The sequence below is a fragment of the Anolis sagrei genome, chromosome 1 (assembly GCF_037176765.1).
Source record: "Anolis sagrei isolate rAnoSag1 chromosome 1, rAnoSag1.mat, whole genome shotgun sequence".
Classification (NCBI taxonomy): Eukaryota; Metazoa; Chordata; class Lepidosauria; order Squamata; family Dactyloidae; genus Anolis; species Anolis sagrei.
In genome coordinates, this window is record NC_090021.1 from 289,552,265 (window position 1) to 289,572,131 (window position 19,867).

At 40.2% G+C, this 19,867-nt stretch overlaps 1 protein-coding gene across 1 annotated transcript in view; it reads left to right on the top strand.

The window, feature by feature from the left end:
* Nucleotides 1-19,867, top strand: part of RMDN3 (regulator of microtubule dynamics 3) — a 43,499-nt gene that overhangs the window by 17,935 nt on the left and 5,697 nt on the right. The window contains exons 8-11 of the mRNA XM_060760475.2: nucleotides 7,288-7,363; nucleotides 11,558-11,635; nucleotides 14,754-14,852; nucleotides 15,754-15,807. Of these exons, the coding sequence (XP_060616458.2) occupies nucleotides 7,288-7,363; nucleotides 11,558-11,635; nucleotides 14,754-14,852; nucleotides 15,754-15,807 (307 nt within the window). The remainder of the gene's footprint in view (nucleotides 1-7,287; nucleotides 7,364-11,557; nucleotides 11,636-14,753; nucleotides 14,853-15,753; nucleotides 15,808-19,867) is intronic.

Here is a 19,867-nt window from a genome sequence, read left to right on the forward strand (position 1 = left end):
GCCAGGAAGACTTGGATTTTTCCTCTTATCATAGCACTTTATATACCATTGTCCTATAACATTTACTGTTATTGGGCGTGTAATGCTCAAATTTGTTACTGAAGGAGCTGTCACTCTAAAAGAGCCTCACATTTTGGGCAACCTGGCAGATGAGAAATAATCTTAGCTGTAGAATAACCACTGAATATTTATTTTGAAGTATGTGTACATTAAATTGTAGCATACAACTGAAAGAATCGTGATCATCAATACACATTTTAGAAAGTAAATATATGTATGTGTGTATGTGGCTAGAGTGCCCACTTACTCAAGACAAGCTCCTGCTTCTACAAACAGCTATACCTCCCACCACTCAGGAGACACCAATGGCCCTCCCTCCAATGACATTACAGGTTATAGTGAGCGCCATGAACATATCCAAGATCCCTGCTAATGTCCTCCACAAACAGCATACTGCCCACCACCCAAGTGAATGCTTTCATATGGGGACAATTTCATCCTAGATTTTCTGTTTTTCTGCCACCACAGGCATCCCAGTGTTTTTTTCTCTCTCCATTGGTGTGGAATTTGCATGATCCCATCCACTGCCTCTCCCATAACCCTTTCCTACTCTTTTCTATGGCACGCAGCAAACAGAGGAATTGATCAGCAATTGGACATACTGGAGGGGTTTGGGGGACTGACTCAGTATGATGGAAGCTGTAGTTCACCCTGCATCAAGACACAGCACTGTGACCCCCACTGACAATGGATCTAGACCAAATTTGGTACACAGAACCCCCCATGACCAGGTTTGGGGGCAATTGACCTTGACTTATAGGAGTTGTAGTTCACTTACATCCAAAGAGCACTGTGAACCCAACCAATAATGATCTGGACCAAACTTGGCACACATACCCGATATGCCCAAATTTGAATACTGGAGGGGTTTGGGGGAAATTGACCTTGACATTTGGGAGCTGTAGTTCACCTACATCCGGAGATAACCCCTACCAACAATAGATCGGGACCAAACCTGGCACTCAGAACCCCATGACCAACTGAATCTGCAGTAGGGGTTTGAGAAGACTGACTCTGGCTGTAGTTTATCCTACAGCCAGAGAGCATACAGAACCCCACTGATAATGCATCTAGAACCCCACTGATGATACATCTAAAACAAACCCCACTTGACAAGCTAAGTACTGATGGAGTTCCAGGGGGTTAATCTGGCATTATGTGAGTTGGGTTGTTGTAAGTTTTTTGAGCTGTATGGCCATATTCCAGAAGCATTCTCTCCTGATGTTTCACCTTCATCTGTGGCAGGCATCTTCTAAGCCAGACCTCACAACCTCTGAGGATGCCTACCATAGATGCAGGTGAAAAATCAGGATATAATGCTTCTGGAACATGGCCATACAGCTCGAAAAACTTACAACAATCCAGTGATTCCGGCCGTGAAAGCCTTCGACGATAAATTACGTGAGTTGTTCACCCACAACCTTACACATTTTGTAAAATTTTAAAAATGATTTTTTTTTCAAATTACCCAGGCAATGCTGGGTCTCCAAGTTAGTAAAGAAATAGAACTCATTATAGGTTTGTCTTAGGGCCACCCTAAGTCAAAAACTGCTTGAAGGCACAAAATTACAGGGTGCCAGAATATTTTTTTTGAAGAGATACTTCGAAAAAAATAGTCACATTCAAGAAACTATAAATGCACAAGCCAGAACAAGTTCTAATCCAGATGTCAAAGCAAGTGTTAAAATTTCTCACATTATCTGTTATTCCTTTTTATTCACCATATTGAAAAATATTTTGAGAAATACTTTAATTGTGAAAAATAGAAATATGACCAACGTTAAGACTATTTAATTGGCGGGATCCTATCCAGCTCAGCAGCTGTATTGCTTTAATTCCTGACTCATCCTTATAACCAGTCCCAGCAAACCTTTAATATGATTTCTGAGAAGCTGATCTTTATATATATATATATATCATAAATCTTTTAGTCTTTTAAAGTGTTAACAAGACTTTTGTGTCTGAATGTGTAGGAAAAACTATATGGCTGAGTGAATTTACTCTTGGTATATCTTGTTTAATTGAAGTTCTGTTTGTATAGAGTAGGTTTGAGAAAGTGGCTTGCTTGTATCCAGTAACCTTCCCTTGTCTGCCTCCAGGAAAAGGTTCATTTACAAGTCAACTTGAATTACTTCCTTCACTGATTGACCCTGGAGACAGGATGGAAACATCAAGACTTCTTTTTGGCTAATATCAAACTGTTGTGCAATAAAATAAATAACTGGAAAGAGAGGGGATTCATATTATTTTGACAAGTTGAGCCTTTTGCAATGTGTAGGTCTACATATAGGAGAGCCTTAAATTGTTCAAAAAGACGGCACTAAAAATGGGAAGTTTACAAGAAAAGAACATTGATATTATATTATGTATGGTTTACTGTTTAATGGTCTTCTGCTGTTTTATGTTTTACTGTTTAATGCCCCCAGTGATGCAGCAGGTTAAATTGCTGAGCTGCTGAACTTGCAGACCATAAGGTCGGCGGTTTGAATCCAGGGAGCAGAGTGAGCTCCCACTGTTAGCCCCAGCTTCTGCCAGCCTAGCAATTCGAAAAAATGCAAATGCGAGTAGGTACCGCTTCTGCGGGGAAGGTAACGGCGCTCCATGCAATCATACCTGCCACATGACCTTGGAGGTGTCCATGGACAAAGCCGACTCTTTAGCTTAGAAACGGAGATGAGCACCACCCCCAGAGTCGGATAAGACTAGTCTTAATGTCAAGGAGAAACCTATACTTTAAATATTGATAGGTGTATCAGTTCCTAAATACTTGTGTCTGGTTTGTGTTTTGTGGCTAATGAGAGCTTCAGAAGAGGATCAGAATGAAATGGTTAATCTTACCCCAAAGTCATTGCTCCTGTCAAATCTCATGCTTTCCATATGGCTGTTTAATAGATAAACCAGGAAAGCTCTAATCACACTTCTGTTTAAGATTGTATTGTCTGAGTTACTTTTATCCCAAAAACAGCATGTTCTTGCGTAGGCCACAACATCTGAAGAGGGAGAAAATCACTGTTCTAATGATAAAACCATTATGAAAAAGAGCCATGCATGTCTATGTGATGTACTTCCTTGTACAATGAAGACATCCTGTTCTTCCTTGCACAAGTGGTTGTCTGTTTATTATGACTGTTTTTGAATAGATGCATTGTTCCTCCTCACTAGTTCATGACATATGTAAGTATGACACCAAGGCTTTTCTGTAACCATCATTACAGTGAATCTCGGCCTTAGTTTAACCAGTTATTGGTCAAAAGTGCAGGACATAGGTATTTAATATTTTCAAAAATGCAATAAAGGACGACATCATGGATGTACAACTGCATGGGGGCCAATCTTTGCCTCTGCCATCTTTCTATTGCATCACGCCCACATGCCATTTTCAACAGATTTTGACTGGAGTTTTATGTGTTGAGTGGGGTGAGGTTCTGTTTTAGAACAAAGAATTACCCCCAAATTGGTCTGGGGTTTTTATTTTTGGGTTTGTTTGTTTTTGTTTTTGATTTTCAGGAGATACAAGTGAGCTTTTTCTTCACCCTTGACAAGAAAAAGTCTGAGATATGTATGTCTGTATCTGCTTATTGTGCTGAGTGACTTATTCTGTTTTTTCAGCTGACCAAGTTTCATGAGAAACTGTTCAGTTCTGAGACACACTGCATGACTCCAAGATCTGAGCCATCAGTGCCTACAGTCTTTGACCTGTAGGAGAGGAGAAGAGAGAGAAGACAAATGGGCCTCAGACAAACTCTTAAGCTTATTTCCCAAGGAGAGAAACTCTATCTGAACTCCTGGGAGATCTGTGTGATATTGAATTCCTCCCTGAACCTTGCTAGGGCTGATTCATTTTCCAGTCTCTCACATTCCTGTGCACAGTATGAATTTCAGCACAGTTTGATATTTCCTGATAGCTTGACCTGGGGTGTGTTAACCAGAAAAGAGGGGCAGGGAAATGAAGTTATTGTAGATCTCATGCATGTGTATTTAGAAGGAAACGTGATTGAGTTTAGTTGCACATCACTCATATAGAACTTAAAAATGACTTTCTTGACCTACAGCTCCCAGAATTCCTGTTGATGCCAGCTATTGTTGTTTATTCGTTCAGTCGCTTCTGACTCTTTGTGGCCTCATGGACCAGTCCACGCCAGAGCTTCCTGTTGGCCATTGCCACCCCTAGCTCCTTCAAGATCAAGCCAGTCACTTCAAGGATACCATCCATCCATCTTGTCTTTGGTCGGCCTCTCTTCCTTTTTCCTTCCTTTTCCCCCTGGTTTGATCTTCTTGCAGTCCAAGGCACTCTCAGAATTTTCCTCCAACACCACAGTTCAAAAGCATCTATCTTCCTTCACTCAGCCTTCCTTATGGTCCAGCTCTCGCATCCATAGGCTACTATGGGGAATACCATTGCTTTAATTATATGGATCTTCGTTGCCAGTGTGATGTCTCTACTCTTCACTATTTTATCGAGATAGGTCATTGCTCTCCTCCCAAGAAGTAAACGTCTTCTGATTTCTTCTGAATTCCTGACTGCAGTCTGCATTTTCAGTGTGCCAGCTATATTGTCTAGGAAATTATTAGAAGTTCTAATCCAAGAAATCAACTTTTCCCAAGTCTGCTTCCACATAATAAGAATGCCAGGATTTAAATGTTGGTGTTCTTGGAACAAATATCAAAGCTATCTCTTGAGAAGCTCTGATGAAATTGTTTAAATTCTTCTTGTTAGCCACAGCCATAGGAATCGAAAGTGTTGTCTTTTCTTAAATATGGTAGAATTTACAAGCCATTATGGTGAATACAATTTTTGGGAATAGAGTTCCTAGTGCAAAGCTGGCTTCAGGGCAAGCATGGAGATAATTAACTGTTTATTGAAAGGTCTGTGAGAGTTCACTTGGCATTTATATGGTGTTCTGTTATTTAAAAAACCTTGTAAAACTGTATTTTAAAGTGCATATTAATGTTTAACGGTCTTCTAACATCCTTCATTATATCAGCATAATGTTTTGTGGAGTTTCTCAGCAAGATATATTAGAATATGGTATGAACCTTTGAACTTTCAAGCTTTTTGCTTTTGAGTCTCATAGCTTTTTGTACCCATTTATTCGAGGTTGTTGTAGGTTTTTTCGGGCTATATGGCCCTGTTCTAGAGGCATTCTCTCCTGACGTTTCGCCTGCATCTATGGCAAGCATCCTCAGAGATTGTGAGGTCTGAGCTTTATTTTCTAACATTTAGTGTTGCAATAAATGTGGGCAGACATGGCAGAAAACTGAGAACTGTTCTTCTCTCAAAATTTTATTTCCTTTATCCCAAGTTTAGGCATCATGGCACCCTACAAATGTTGTTGATCTACATCTTTCATCGTTCTCCCTCTTTGTTTATGCTGGCCAGGGCTGACAAGAGTTGTAATTCAAAAACATTATTCCTACCTATGCTCTTCAGCTAGGATTGCAAGGTTATCTGGTTAGCTGAGTTCAGTTAGCCTACCCAGTGCTAGTCAGATCATTAGTTAGTCTGTACCCCATACTTTCATTTTTTTAAAGTGAGTTATAGGACAAAAATATGCAGTGAGTATCCTGTTGAGCTGTTTTCTGAGAGCCCTGTTACTGCCTGTCAATGTGTTAAGCTAAGTGATGTTTCATTCCACTGAATGGCATTTTTATAGGCTTGTAATAGTAGTCCTTCCTAGTTTCATGGGCAAATGTTGAAATTTAGGAGGAAACTAACTTTTGGAGAAAGGTCAAGCTGAGGTATGTTTTCAGAACTTCCTGTGAGATAGTAGAGACGTAGGAATGAAGATGTCGATTCAACAAATCTAAGTACCTTTGCAAAGCAAGCTATTATTGAAAGACCCATATTGTATGTTGGGCCTAAATACCCTAAAGGAGTGGTTCTCAACCTTTGAGTCCCCAGGTGTTTTTACCTACAACTCCCAGAAATCCCAGCCAGTTTACCAGCTGTTAGGATTTCTGGGAGTTGAAGGCCAAAACATTTGGGAACCCACAGGTTGAGAACCACTGCCCTAAAGACACTGGATCCTGTCATATCTTGAAAGCTAAGCAGTGTAGCCCTGGCTAGTACCTAAATGGAAAACTGTTAGCGAATACCAGGTGCTATAGGTTATATTTCAGAGGAAGGAACTGGCCAAATGTATTCCTTGCCTATGAAATTAATTGGGCTGCCACAACTCAACAGGTAACTTAAAGTTAAACCTTTGTGTGTCAAAATTTCATTCATATTGTTACTGATATATATGTTCCGTCTCCTCACTAATCCCCACACCTCTGTAAGGTAAGTTTACTGAGCCATTGTGATGACTCAAAGCCACATGATATATCCCATGAACATTAGACTGCACCACTTGTCTCAGCTCAGTGGTTACTCAAAGGAGATAAGGAAAAACGTTACAGTTGGAGTGCTTAACTTGCATCGTTTGCAAATTAGAACCATGTGAAAAGTAGATGTCCAGATATGAGTATTTAGAATATGACAACTCTATGTACAGTGCCACAAATTTGTTCTTTTCCCCCACCTTTCACAACCTAGTTACCACAAGAAGTGTTAATACTGACACCATACGTCTATCTCGACCAGTAGCATCTACTCTTCTATCCCCTCTTAATTTCTTTCCACTGAGTTCCTTTCCCTCAGATTACCAATATGCATTTGTCTCTGACCCCTCCAGGAATACTACATTGCACTTGTGAACTTCTTCTATATCCTTAATAAGGCCAATCAAAATAGCCTTGAGCTAAATGTGTTGGCTTATCTCCTTGAATTGATGCTGGATTGTGTCCAGATTTTAGCAGACATCCTGAAATTGGTTTATGTTTAATTCATGTTCGCCAAAAGTTATCTGTGTTTATAAAAGGTCTGGAAAAAACTTGTTTTCTTCATGAAAAAGAAATCAAAGTGGTAAAATAAGGTAGAGCAAGTATTTATTGCCTTTGTGTTGAGTGGGCTATGTTGGGGGGTTTTTCCGCAGAGGGGGCTGCATGTATTTGTATCTTTGCATTGTTTCTACTTTGCTGTTATCACCACATGAGGAAACTATTGTAACTCAATATATTTCAGTGGTTAACCTCTCCATCCATAAAACTGATCTGATGCATCTGTTTCCCTGGAGAAGATACTAAGTTTAGATTAAATTTTTGAGCTCTGTATAAGAAAAATAAATACAGCTGAAAAGCCATATTTGGAAATGATGAACTAATGTTAAGGCTTAATGTAATTTCCAGGTATGCTGTTCTGTGTGGTCAGTTCTCAGAGCATGAAAGTATACAAAAACGCATTCATGCAGGGCATGATTTCAAGGTGAGTCTGACTGCCATTTGTACATGTTAAGAGAGTTTTGTTGCAAGGAAAAAACATAGAACATTTTGTAGAGCACATTACAGTAAGGGCCCTTCCACACAGCCATATAGCCCAGAATATCAAGACAGAAAATCCCACAATATCTGATTTGAACTGGGTTATCTTGAGTCCACACAGTCATATATTCCAGTTCAAAGTAGATATTGTGGGATTCCCTGCCTTGATATTCTGGGTTATATGGCTGTGTGGAAGGGCCCTTAGATAGACAATATGTAACCAAGGCAAATACCAGCTTCCCCAGAAACAGATGCAGTTGGTGCACTAGTTTTAACTGAGCAAAGACAGTTCTGGTTACTGCTGAAACCTGAAAGTTGAATCCAGAGGTACCCCCCAAACTATGAGTCTGCATTTTCAGAGAATGTATCCTCATCTAGCTGAGTCTCTATTCCCAGATCTATCTTTCAGTTTACCAGGAGCACCTCTGTCTTGTCAGGATTAAGTTTCAGCTTTGTTGGCTTCATTCAGTCAATTACAGCTGCCAAGCACTGGTTTAACACTTTAGGTTGAAAGGACTAATAGAGTGGGGCATTACCGGCATACTGGTGACACTTAACCCTAAAACTCAGGACTCTTTTAGAGGTTTCATTTAAATGTTAGGTGGGGAATAAGACTGAACCCAGCATCACCTTCTGAGAGCACCCCTCCAGAAAAGAGCAGACCCACTGCAGAACAGTAACTATAAACTCCATTTGAAAGCTATAGACATAAAAGAAGATGCATTTCTTACTTCTGGGAAGATTTCAGAATGCAAGTTGAGATTATTTCAGAAAATGAGAGTTTGTAATTTAAAGTGTTCATATTTGGTGTGGACTACTTACTGCTTTCCAGACTCTTGTCTTCCAGGTGTTTTGGACTCTATTATGTTTATTATTATATTTATTTATACTCTGCTTTTTCTCTCCACAAGGAGACTCAGAGCAGCTTACACTAAAAACATTTCAGTACAATTTAAAATCTACAAATAAACAAACATTCAATCAGAATTAAATATCATTGGTATTAAAACAGTCAGTTAAAATCCATAAAAATATTCACAACTTAAAAATCAGAGCACCCCCTGATTTGATCTTAAAAACATTCTTCTTTAAAAGCCTGCCTGAATAAAAAGGTTTTAGCCTGCCACTGGAAGAAGAGTAGAGAGGGGACTGTTCTGGCTTCCCTGGCAGGGAGTTCCAGAGTCAAGGGGCAGCCACTGAGAAGGCCCTCTCTCTCGTTCCCACCAACCGAATGTGTGATGGAGGTGGGACTGAGAGAAGGGTCTCTTCTGAAATCCTCAGGGCTTGGGCAGGCTTATAGGAAGAGATGCAGTCAGCTACATAGACTGGGCCTGAGCCATATAGAGCTTTAAAGGTCATAACCAGCATTTTGAATTGTTCCAAGAAACAAACTTGCAGCCAGTGGAGCTGCTGCAACAGTGAGGTTTGTCCGCTACATGCAGCCAGCCCCAGTTAGCAAGTTCTTTGGACTAGCTGAAATTTCTGAACACTCTTCAGAGGCAGCCCCACGTAGAGCATGTTACAGTTGGCATACAAGTTTTAATTGTGCAAAGACCCTCCTGGCCACCACAGATACCTGGGCTTCCAGGTTCAATGTTGAGTCCAAGAATAGAAAAAGGAAAAACAAGGAGGCGATAGGGCCTCTTCGAGGAGAAGATGGGGCAATGCTGACAAGGGATAGGGAAAAGGCAGAACTACTAAATACTTTCTTTGCCTCAGTCTTCTCACAAAAAGAAAGTCATCTTCAACCTCAGCTAGACGGAGTGGATGAGTGATTTGAGGACATCCAACTCCAAATTGGGAAACAAGTCGTACAGGAATACCTGGCCGCTCTAAATGAGTTCAAGTCCCCAGGGCCAGATCAACTACACCCAAGAGTATTGAAGGAACTAGCGGAAGTCATTTCGGAACCATTGGCAACCATCTTTGAGAGTTCTTGGAGAACGGGAGAAGTTCCAGCAGATTGGAGGAGGGCCAATGTGGTCCCAATCTTCAAGAAGGGAAAAAAGGACGACCCAAACAACTACCGTCCGGTCAGCCTCACGTCGATAACCAGGCAAGATTCTGGAAAAGATTGTTAAGGAAGTGGTCTGCAAACACTTAGAAACAAATGCGGTCATTGCTAATAGTCAACATGGATTTATCAAAAACAAGTCATGCCAGACTAATCTGATCTCTTTTTTCGATAGAGTTACAAGCTGGGTAGATGTGGGGAATGCCGTGGATGTAGCGTATCTGGATTTCAGTAAGGCCTTCGACAAGGTCCCCCATAACCTTCTGGCAAGGAAACTAGTCCAATGTGGGCTAGGCAAAACTACGGTGAGGTGGATCTGTAATTGGTTAAATGGACAAACACAGAGGGTGCTCACCAATGCTTCCTCTTCATCCTGGAAAGAAGTGACGAGCGGAGTGCCGATCCTGTTCAACATCTTTATTAATGACTTAGATGAAGGGTTAGAAGGCAGGATCATCAAGTTTGCAGATGATACAACAGTGTATCAGATGATACCAAATTGGGAGGGTTAGCCAATGCTCCAGAGGACAGGAGCAGGATTCAAAACGATCTTGACAGATTAGAGAGATGGGCCAAAATTAACAAAATGAAGTTCAACAGTGACAAATTCAAGATACTCCACTTTGGCAGGAAAAACGAAATGCAAAGATACAGAATGGGGGATGCCTGACTCGAGAGCAGTACGTGTGAAAAAGATCTTGGAGTCCTCGTGGACAACAAGTTAAACATGAGCCAACAATGTGATGTGGCAGCAAAAAAAGCCAATGGGATTTTGGCCTGCATCAATAGGAGCATAGTGTCTAGATCTAGGGAAGTCATGCTACCCCTCTATTCTGCTCTGGTTAGACCACACCTGGAATATTGTGTCCAATTCTGGGCACCACAATTCAAGAGAGATATTGACAAGCTGGAATGTGTCCAGAGGAGAGCGACTAAAATGATAAAAGGTCTGGAGAACAAGCCCTATGAGAAGCGGCTAAAGGAGCTGGGCATGTTTAGCCTGAAGAAGAGAAGGCTGAGAGGGGATATGATAGCCATGTATAAATATGTGAGAGGAAGCCACAGGGAGGAGGGAGCAAGCTTGTTTTCTGCTTCCTTGGAGACTAGGACGCGGAACAATGGCTTCAAACTACAAGAGAGGAGATTCCATCTGAACATGAGGAAGAACTTCCTGACTGTGAGAGCCGTTCAGCAGTGGAACTCTCTGCCCCGGAGTGTGGTGGAGGCTCCTTCTTTGGAAGCTTTTAAACAGAGGCTGGATGGCCATCTGTCAGGGGTGATTTGAATGCAATATTCCTGCTTCTTGGCAGGGGGTTGGACTGGATGGCCCATGAGGTCGCTTCCAACTCTTTGATTCTATGATTCTATGAATACCCCCAAACTGCAAACCTGTGTCTTCAGGGGGCCCATTCAGCACAGGTTGGATCCCTATTCCCTGGTCTGTCTTCCAACTGACCAAGAGTACCTCTGTCTTGTCTGCATTAAGTTTTAATTTGTTTGCCCTCATCCAGTCCATTACTAATGACAGACACTGGTTTAGGGTCAGAAGAGCTTCCTTGGTTCTAAATGGAAAGTTGTAGTAGAGGTGGGTGTCATCTGCATATAGATGGCACCATACGCCAAAACTCTGGATGACCTCTCCCAGCAGTTTCATGTACATGTTAAACAGTAAGGAACCCCACAGGTCAGTAGCCAGGGGTTTGAACAGAAGCCCCCCAGCACTACATTCTGGGTATGGCCCTTCAGGAAGGAACGGAGCCACTGTGAAACAGTGCCTCCCAGTCCCATCACAGCAAGACAACCCAGAAGGATACTGTGTTCAATGGTATCAAAAGCCACCGAGACACACTGCCCCTGTCTAACTCTCATCTCCCAGAATCCTTGATCATTGGCAGCTGAAGTCCAAAACATCCAGAACTACAGTTTGGGAATCACTGTTGTAGATTTTGGCATTTTCAAGTAGTATATTCACAACTTGTGTTTTTGTTTAAATAAATAGAATGGTCATATTTTAAGATCGGAGCTCTTTAACTGAATTGCCTTTTTTTCCTTCTCAAAGTGCGGTCTTCTGAATCTTTCAGGTGTGCTTAATGAATAAAGTAAGTCTTTTTGTGTATCTTTTAGAAACACGTGGACAAAGCAATCACTCTGAAACCAAATGACCCCAAGTCTTATTATCTTCTGGGCCGATGGTGTTACCAGGTAATTGATTTTCTTTGGTATGTTTCTTCTAGAATCCACAGGGTATCATACGGTACTAAAATATTTTGTCTAAATAGGGAATAAAATGAATCTGTAGAATGCCTTGAGGTAGCTCTGTTCTTGTGATTTGCAATGAATTTTGAACCATTGATAAGATCTTTACAGTAATGGTCAGCTTCATTGACTGGTTCACTGACTTGAATTACTGCATTTACTTTGACGCAGATGGATTTCCTCTTATAATATAATTTCAGTGTTATACCTTTCCAGTATAATCCTTTTGTGCCAGATAGTCCCATATTTTTAAAAAAATTATGTCCTTCGGCCCTTTTCCCTGTTTTTTCCTGTATTTCGTTGCTGGTAATATAAATGCCATGTTGGTCAGAACAATGTAATGTACAGATTAAGAATAAATGAAAGTACCAGTAGGTTCTTTGCAGGAAGAAAATGTAGACAAGTACAGTGGTCCTGTGTTTCTATCTGAAATGCAGATGTGCACGCACACACCTCTCTCGCTGATGTTTAAGTCCAGTGACATATGACCTTTTTCAGCAATAAAAAATTGGCACCACAGAACTTAAGACATAACAGGGTTATCTACATAATGAGGGATAGTCCTTGTAAAATTGCTATTATTGGGAAATCAAAACATTTTAAATATATATACACTAACCAATAATGATTATCTGATATGTTTATTGTAAGCATAAAGGGAATGAAAACCAGATTCCTGTATACTGCCTTGATCTCCTTGGAGGAAAGATGAGATATGAATGTAATAAACGACCAGAAATCCATAACAGCAGCCTCATAAAACCTGTTGAACTTTCTACTGAAATATAACTATTCTTTGTAGCATTGGATGACTTTATATTATTTTCTGTGCCTATGTGCTAGATGTCAGTTTTGCAGTAATACCATTAATGTCTTGGTTTCAATCCCTTCCTTTTTTTTTTTCTTTACCTCTAAAGAGGAAAAAATGATTTTATTTGAAAGCAACCCTTGCAAGCTGTGAGAAACCCAAGATGCTAGGGAGTGTTAGTGCTCCTAATTTATTGCTTTGGTCATTTGAGGGAGGCAGCAAGGGGAAGGAAGTGGACACAAAAGGATCATGAAAGCAATACACTAACTTCGCTTTGCCCATATATTTTTTTCTCCAGTAAAACAATCATGCTGTAGACTTTGAAACACACATGGGTATGATTAAAGCTATTTTGCAGAACTCTAGGCCTCCTACATGCATTGTATCAGGATAATCCCTTGCATGTGTTTTCCGTCTGCTCCTTTATCACAAACTGTTTCAGGTATTAGAAGAAAAAAACACACCATCTGCTTTTTATTTTTCAGTGAAGCAATTTGTGGAAACTTATGCCAACATACTCTTTGCTTTCAGGGTGTCTATAAGGAACAAACATTTTATTGTTATTTTAACTTTGATGGGTAAAAAGCATTTTAATTAAAATTATACCCATCCCATTCAGAGATACTGCATATGGTCTTCACCTTCTTGCTTCATTTGTGGAGGGATCCCTCAATATATTTGCATACTGACAGATTTCTGAGTTGAAATCTCAAAAATCAGTCTTGAATGGCAGAATTAGACCATGACCTTTCTGTCCAAAACACTGAAAGGAAATCTGCATTGGCTGTCACTATGCTTCCAGTTCAAGTTCAAGATGATGTTTAAAGTCTAAACTGCTTAGGATCTCCCTACTGGAGGAAGGGCATATATCCTAACATACGCTAGTATTAAGCTCTGTCAGGGAAATTTTTCTCTGGGATTCATATTTGGAAGTGGTATGTTATGTGGAGAGGGGTCCTTCTTCTTTATATTCTTCAGTAGGAGATGCTTTCCCCCAGAAACCTGGAGGTGAATGCCACCTGAGGCTGGTTTCATTTCAGCACCGAGTCACTTTTAATCAAAGCTTCAAGTATTAGCAGTCATAGTTAGATTTTTTTTTTCATGTCAGGAGGAGCTTCCACTGCACTCGGGGAAGAGAGTTCAGCAGTGGAACTCTCTGCCCCGGAGTGTGGTGGAGAATCCTTCTTTGGAGGCTTTTAAACAGAAGCTGGATGGCCATCTGCCAAGGGTGGTTTTAATGCAGGCTTCCTGCTACTTGGCAGTGGCTTGGACTGGATGGCTCACGAGGTCTCTTCCAACTCAATGATTCTATGATTCTAGGAGCGACTTGAGAAACAGCAAGTATCTTCTGGTGTGAGAGAATTGGCAGTCTGCAAGGACTCTACCCAGGGGCGCCCGGATGTTTTACCATCCAGTGGGAGGTTTCTCTCATGTCCCCTCATGAGAAGCTGGAGCTGACAGACAGGAGCTCACCCCGCTCCCCAGATTTGAACCGCTGACCTTTCGGTCAACAGTCCTGCCGGCACAAGGGTTTAACCCATTGCACCACCAGGGGCTCCTCATAGTTAGGTTTTGACTCATCTTCACTAATTGCCAGTTAGGTTTCCCAGTATTGCTGTTTTACTTTTCTATTGTTGCTGTTCTTTGTTTTATTGCTTATGCCCCACATTGGAATCTGTTAATAAAGTTGGGTTGCAGTTGTTTAATAATGCCATTGGCCTTCATTTTTACTGAGAAAGTTGGCCTGCCCATTTCAGTCTTGTGTTGTATTTTTCCAACTAATTCACAAAGTCGGTTGAGCAAAGTCCATTAGATGCAAGCAATTGGGTTACACTTATTCCATGCATAATACTGCTGTTTAAATTAATTGGAAGGCAGTTCATTTAATTATCTGAACAAAGTTATTGGTAGAATACTACAGTAACTGAGAGATCAGAGAAAGATGTCCAGGTCGTGGGATTTAGGAATGTAGTAAACTAGGAATATAGAAGACTTTTGCTCTGACTTGCCTTATCTACAGTAATTGACAGTAGCTCCCAAAGGTTTCAGACCAGGTTTTCTCCTAACCCAACCTCTGGATTGGGGATCTTGGCATATCTGAAACCCTTTGGAACCCATGTTTTACCTCTAAGCTATGGTCCTCCTTCTTTTCCCTGCTTTAATTCTCTACCCTCTAGCAAAGCCATATGTATTTAGTTTAGCATGACAGAACAGTGTATCAAATGGTGTAATAAACATTTAACTGTTTGTATGCAGGTCTCTCACCTAGGATGGTTAGAAAGAAAAACTGCTTCTGCTTTGTATGAAGAGCCCCCTACGGCCACTGTCCAAGATGCACTGCAGAACTTCTTAAAGGTACTGACAACTGAGTGAAACAACAGGCTAATGTACTAGGTTTGCATATAAACCATGACAGAAGCAACAATAAGTGAAACATTTGCAACAACCCAATTTATTCACTTAACACTGTATTGGCCCTCTTTGAGTTGTGATAAAAGCAGCTGCTGTGTTGTCCTTATGTTTTAAAAGCCTCATTCAGGGTAGACTTTTGTCTACCCTAATTAAGCTTTCATTAAAGGTAATATTTCAGCAAAAATAACAGAAAGCAAAGTCCCTTAGCTATTAACCTGTCACAGTATTAGATCTGTGACTCAGATGATCAAAAATGAAAAGTTTTAAGCTTCTTTGGCTGTTGGAATGAAATTTAGACTTACTTTATAACTTTGCGGTGTCTATAAGGAGTTGAGAAAGTGGGAATGATTTGTCCAAGCCCCCAACGCACTGCTGTTGCTAAAATCTAACAATTGAAAATATGCAAAGCTTATTTACTTTGAAAATACTTAGAGTAAACACAATTTACTTGCATTTGAGCTTCCACATTGCTTATAATTACCATGCGTTTTTGTGAAACAACAGAGGGTCTTGTAGCACTATCTCTCTACATAGCTATTCCTATATATAGTTTTTTGCATATTGTTCATTAGATGGGCTGGTCATCCACTGATGGAGAAGGAGACTCAGTTGAGAGAGAAGCATGTGGAAGTATTTGAAAATCTTCCCAAAATAATGTGTTTCACATGAAAATTTATGTAAATCATGGGGGAAACGTCAGTTAAATTTAACTGAAATGTATCTGTCTAATATGCATTTCATAGTGGATTGTTTCATATGTACATTACTTAGCATAGCTGAAATTCAACATAGACTCTGTTCACCTGGTTTTCTTTGGAATTTTGTTGTTTTTCTTGTCTTGTAGGCTGAAGAGCTAAACTCAGGTTTTTCAAAGATGGGAAGGGTATACATTGCAAAGGTGAGTGTATGTTTCCCGGACCACTAATTGTTTGTCTTTTTATATTGTTTATACCACAGGTGTCTATACTTGGTGTGAACATATGAAGTTGCCTATCACAATGTTACACTTTTATTGATGTAGAAAACAGACTCTTCCAGACCATCTGAATTGTTCAGAATAGTCATTAGACCATTTAGTCCAGTATTCATTATTTAATCTGACAATGGCTCTCAGATGTCTTCAGGATATTTCCAAATGCTGTAGCCAAATACTTATTTAACTGAAGGTTCTGGGAAATAAAAATGACATCATTTGCATGCAGGCCACATCACTGAGCTATAGTCACTACTTCTATGGTATACACTATTACTTCTTAAACTGAGGGTCTCAACTTCTTGGCTCATTGTTGGGGTCATGAAAAAATTGGCCACAGTGAAAGATTTCTGAATGCCACCCATCTGAATGCCAGTGCGTGGTTTGGTAGCTTCACAGTGGCAGATAGGAAGGTGCTCCAAAGGGTCACCACTTCTGCACAGCAATCATTGTGCAGAAGTGGTAGAATGATAAAGTTCTCCCCTAGAAGAACTTTATAGTTCCCACTGCCTTAAGGAAGCGCAGAGCATTCTTGGGGATCCATCCCACCCTGCATATACTTTTCTTTTTTTAATTATTGCCATCTGGCATACAGTACAGGGTGACAGAGACAAGGACAACAGACTGAGGGATAGTTTTTCTCCTGGAACTGTGGCTCTGTAGAACTCTGTGGTTTTGCATTGATGTGGCATTGGGGGCTATGTGGTAGTGTGAAGGGATGGATGTGTTGTTTTGTGGTATGAGCAGGGGAAGGCATGTAATTTCGTTGTTCAATAGCACAATGACAAATAAAGCTATTCTGTTTACATTAACCTGGTAACAACAACATGCAGTATTGACAGTGGACTCTGCAGAAAATGCTTCAGTTGTTTTCCAGACAAAAGAAATCAGCTGCTTATTTTTTTCGCTAATGTTTGAATTTTTATACCTATTTCATATACCTATATACATGGGGTCATATAAAAAAATTCATACAGAAAGGGGTCACGAGCGGAAAAGGTTTAAGAAGCCTTGGTATATAGAACAAGATTGGGTAACACAGGTAGGACTATAGGCTACACATGCTGCACTTCTCTATTACTGATGGGATCATTTCACCAGGTTTATCCTCCCTGAGCTATTTTGGGTTCAAGAGAATCCCCTTTTCAAAATTGTAAATAACACAAAGATAGCACTATGTGACACATTTTTGTTATAAATGTCAATTCCTAATTGCTTCTGTCATTAAAACATGGAAAAAGGTTTATTAAACTACTAAAAATTTGGTTTTTCTGGGACACCCTGGAGCACATTTTACGATAGTTTTTCAATGAATATCTCATAGAGTTTCAACCAATTCCACATAGTTTCTGGCAAGCACAAAAATTAAGTTTCTGGAGAATAACAACTACTTTCGAAGTAAGTACCGCACAACTAAACAGAAAATGACACTTTCAAACCAGGAACAGTTGTCGTCGTCCCCCCAAATTTTGTTACATAGCCTAATTGGGAGGAGGTGCAAATCGGTTTAGAAATACCCCCCAACACTTTCTGGAGTTTATGAATAGTACTTCTCAATTATAAATATTATGGTTGGGGATTGGCCACAATGTAGCATGTTCAGGAGTCTGCATGCCAATTTCTGATGGCAAGCAAATGCAAAGTGCTGAATAAAAGCAGAAATATTTACTTCAGAGTGAGTAAATAAATAGTTTAGAGCAGTGGTTCACAACCTGTGGGTCCCCAGATGTTTTGGCATTCACTCCCAGAAATCCTAACAGCTGGTAAACTGGCTGGGATTTCTGGAAGTAGTAGACCAAAACACCTGGGGACCACAGGTTGAGAACCACTGGTTTAGAGGAAATGGCCAGGCAAATTTAAAACACAAAAGAAAAAGCTGATATAATAGGACAGACAAGTGGGGAGGAAGGTGGGACTGTCAAGTAGCAATGGAATCTGTTATATAGGATTAGCATTGTAAGTTAGAGAAGAAAATTGTTTTTCTCTTAAAATGTTTGTTTTACGTTAAAATACTCCACACTTGTGAATGTATGAACTACATAAATGAGATCCCTCCCATTTCTGTTGGGATCACAGAAATAAATGCCTAAACCTAGATTGTTTACACAGATGTAGCTTCTAATTATTCTATTGCAAGAATAATGTGACACAGACATGTGTGAAAGTGCAGACAATATGTCCATATTGTTTTCCACCAAAATATATGGGAGGACAAATATGTGACTGTTCATTCCATAATTGAATTGAGACACACAAAGGATTTGGAAACTGTTGTTTCCCCAAATGGAATAATGATTCTCAAGCATTAAAACCCCTGCAGTGTTCTCTTCCTGTGACCTCCAGTTGGAGCCTATGCACTTTTAAAGCCAAATGACATTTGCTATTACAGCCAGTGGGGAAGCCAAGAGTAACATAACTGAATTAGTTCTCTGCGAAACCAGTGTATTCCCAAAGTCCCAATTTTCATTTTGAGTATGCAAGCGTGAGGTTCTGTTTTTACTCTAGACTGAGGTTATTATAATTTGAAGCTGTAATGAGTTTTCTTACAATAAAAATTTGTGAACTGAAATATTAAGTTCCCTGATGTATAACTGCAGGCCAAAATTATACATTTTGCTATGATTTATGGATAAATCAAGGACCATACTTAGAAAGGGAAAAACTTAGGGGGCACTTAAAATTTAGAGACGTATAAGGGGAAGTGTGTATGTGTGGAGGTTGAGAGTTGTTATGGTTCCTCAGGCAGAAAAATATCTTGGCCTGCCCCAAATAGGAGAGTGAGTGAAATTTGTCTTGCTATGGCAAGATTTAACACTGGAATTCCAATGATAGAATAGTGAACCCAATGGAAAACAGGGCAAAATATATGGGAGGACAAATACATGATTGTTCATTTCATAATTTAACTGAGACACTGTTGCACCTCAGCCAAGAAGTCACTTTTCACTCAACACGAGGCAGGAATCCAAAAGTAGTAGTAAAAGAGTTTATTGAGAAAATTACCTATAAAAAGGAAAAGTCACCAAAAGAAATAAGAAAGGCAAAATCCAATAAGTAATGGGAAAAACAGTCAACAAGTAATAAGCCAAACCAAACTGGCAATAGGAAAAAATACTCCAGAGATGATAATCCAAACAGTCCAAATCTATTCTATAAAACAAGGTACAGGAAACCCAGAATCAAAACATGAATATGAATCCAAAAGCAAGACTACAGAAACTTCTTAAAACATGAATCAAATCTCCCAAGATCTTAGAGTCAAAACATGAACTGGAAAAAGCAGATCCTCACTGCTTTGCAGCATTGCCTGATCTGAATTCTAAAGGGAACCATTCTCTGATTCGAGGTTCACAAGCCATGATGTCATGGCTTTGAGCATTACTGCCTTGCCTGTGCGATTTCTCCCACTGCTGTTTCTCACAGTCTCTGTGGCCTTCTTAATTTGCTTGCTTCTTCCCATCTGAGATTTCTGCTAACCACAGGTGTGTTTTCAGGTGAACTTTCTCACCCATCCAACTCCTTATCAGGGTTGCTATGAGACGACCAGGTGAAAGGCCTTGTCCAGCATGTGCATCTCCCTGTCTGCTGGACTCTGAGGCAGTTCCACTTTCAATCCCATTCTCACAGACAGGATCTAAACTCACCTCGTGACCCTCATTGAAAACCCTATCCACTCTCCCAGGTCCTGGAATAACAATCCCCTCATTGTCATTAGCTGGCTGAACCACAACAGACACAAGTATGCCTGTTCTGATCCCAATGTGCTGTTTATAAGGAGGGTGTCTTAATCTTGTTGAGAACAGATTGCGGTGCCTTTGCTCTGTGTTCTTCCTCCTTGTACTTTTGTTAATCTATCTCTTGCAAAAGAGCTCTAATGTTAATGTGCTGAATGGTCCTTTCTCCAGACTCCTTCAAGCTTCCTTGAACAAAATGAATGACTTTAGGGGGTGTAGCTGGCTCTGACGGCGACGTTCCGCTTCTGGGC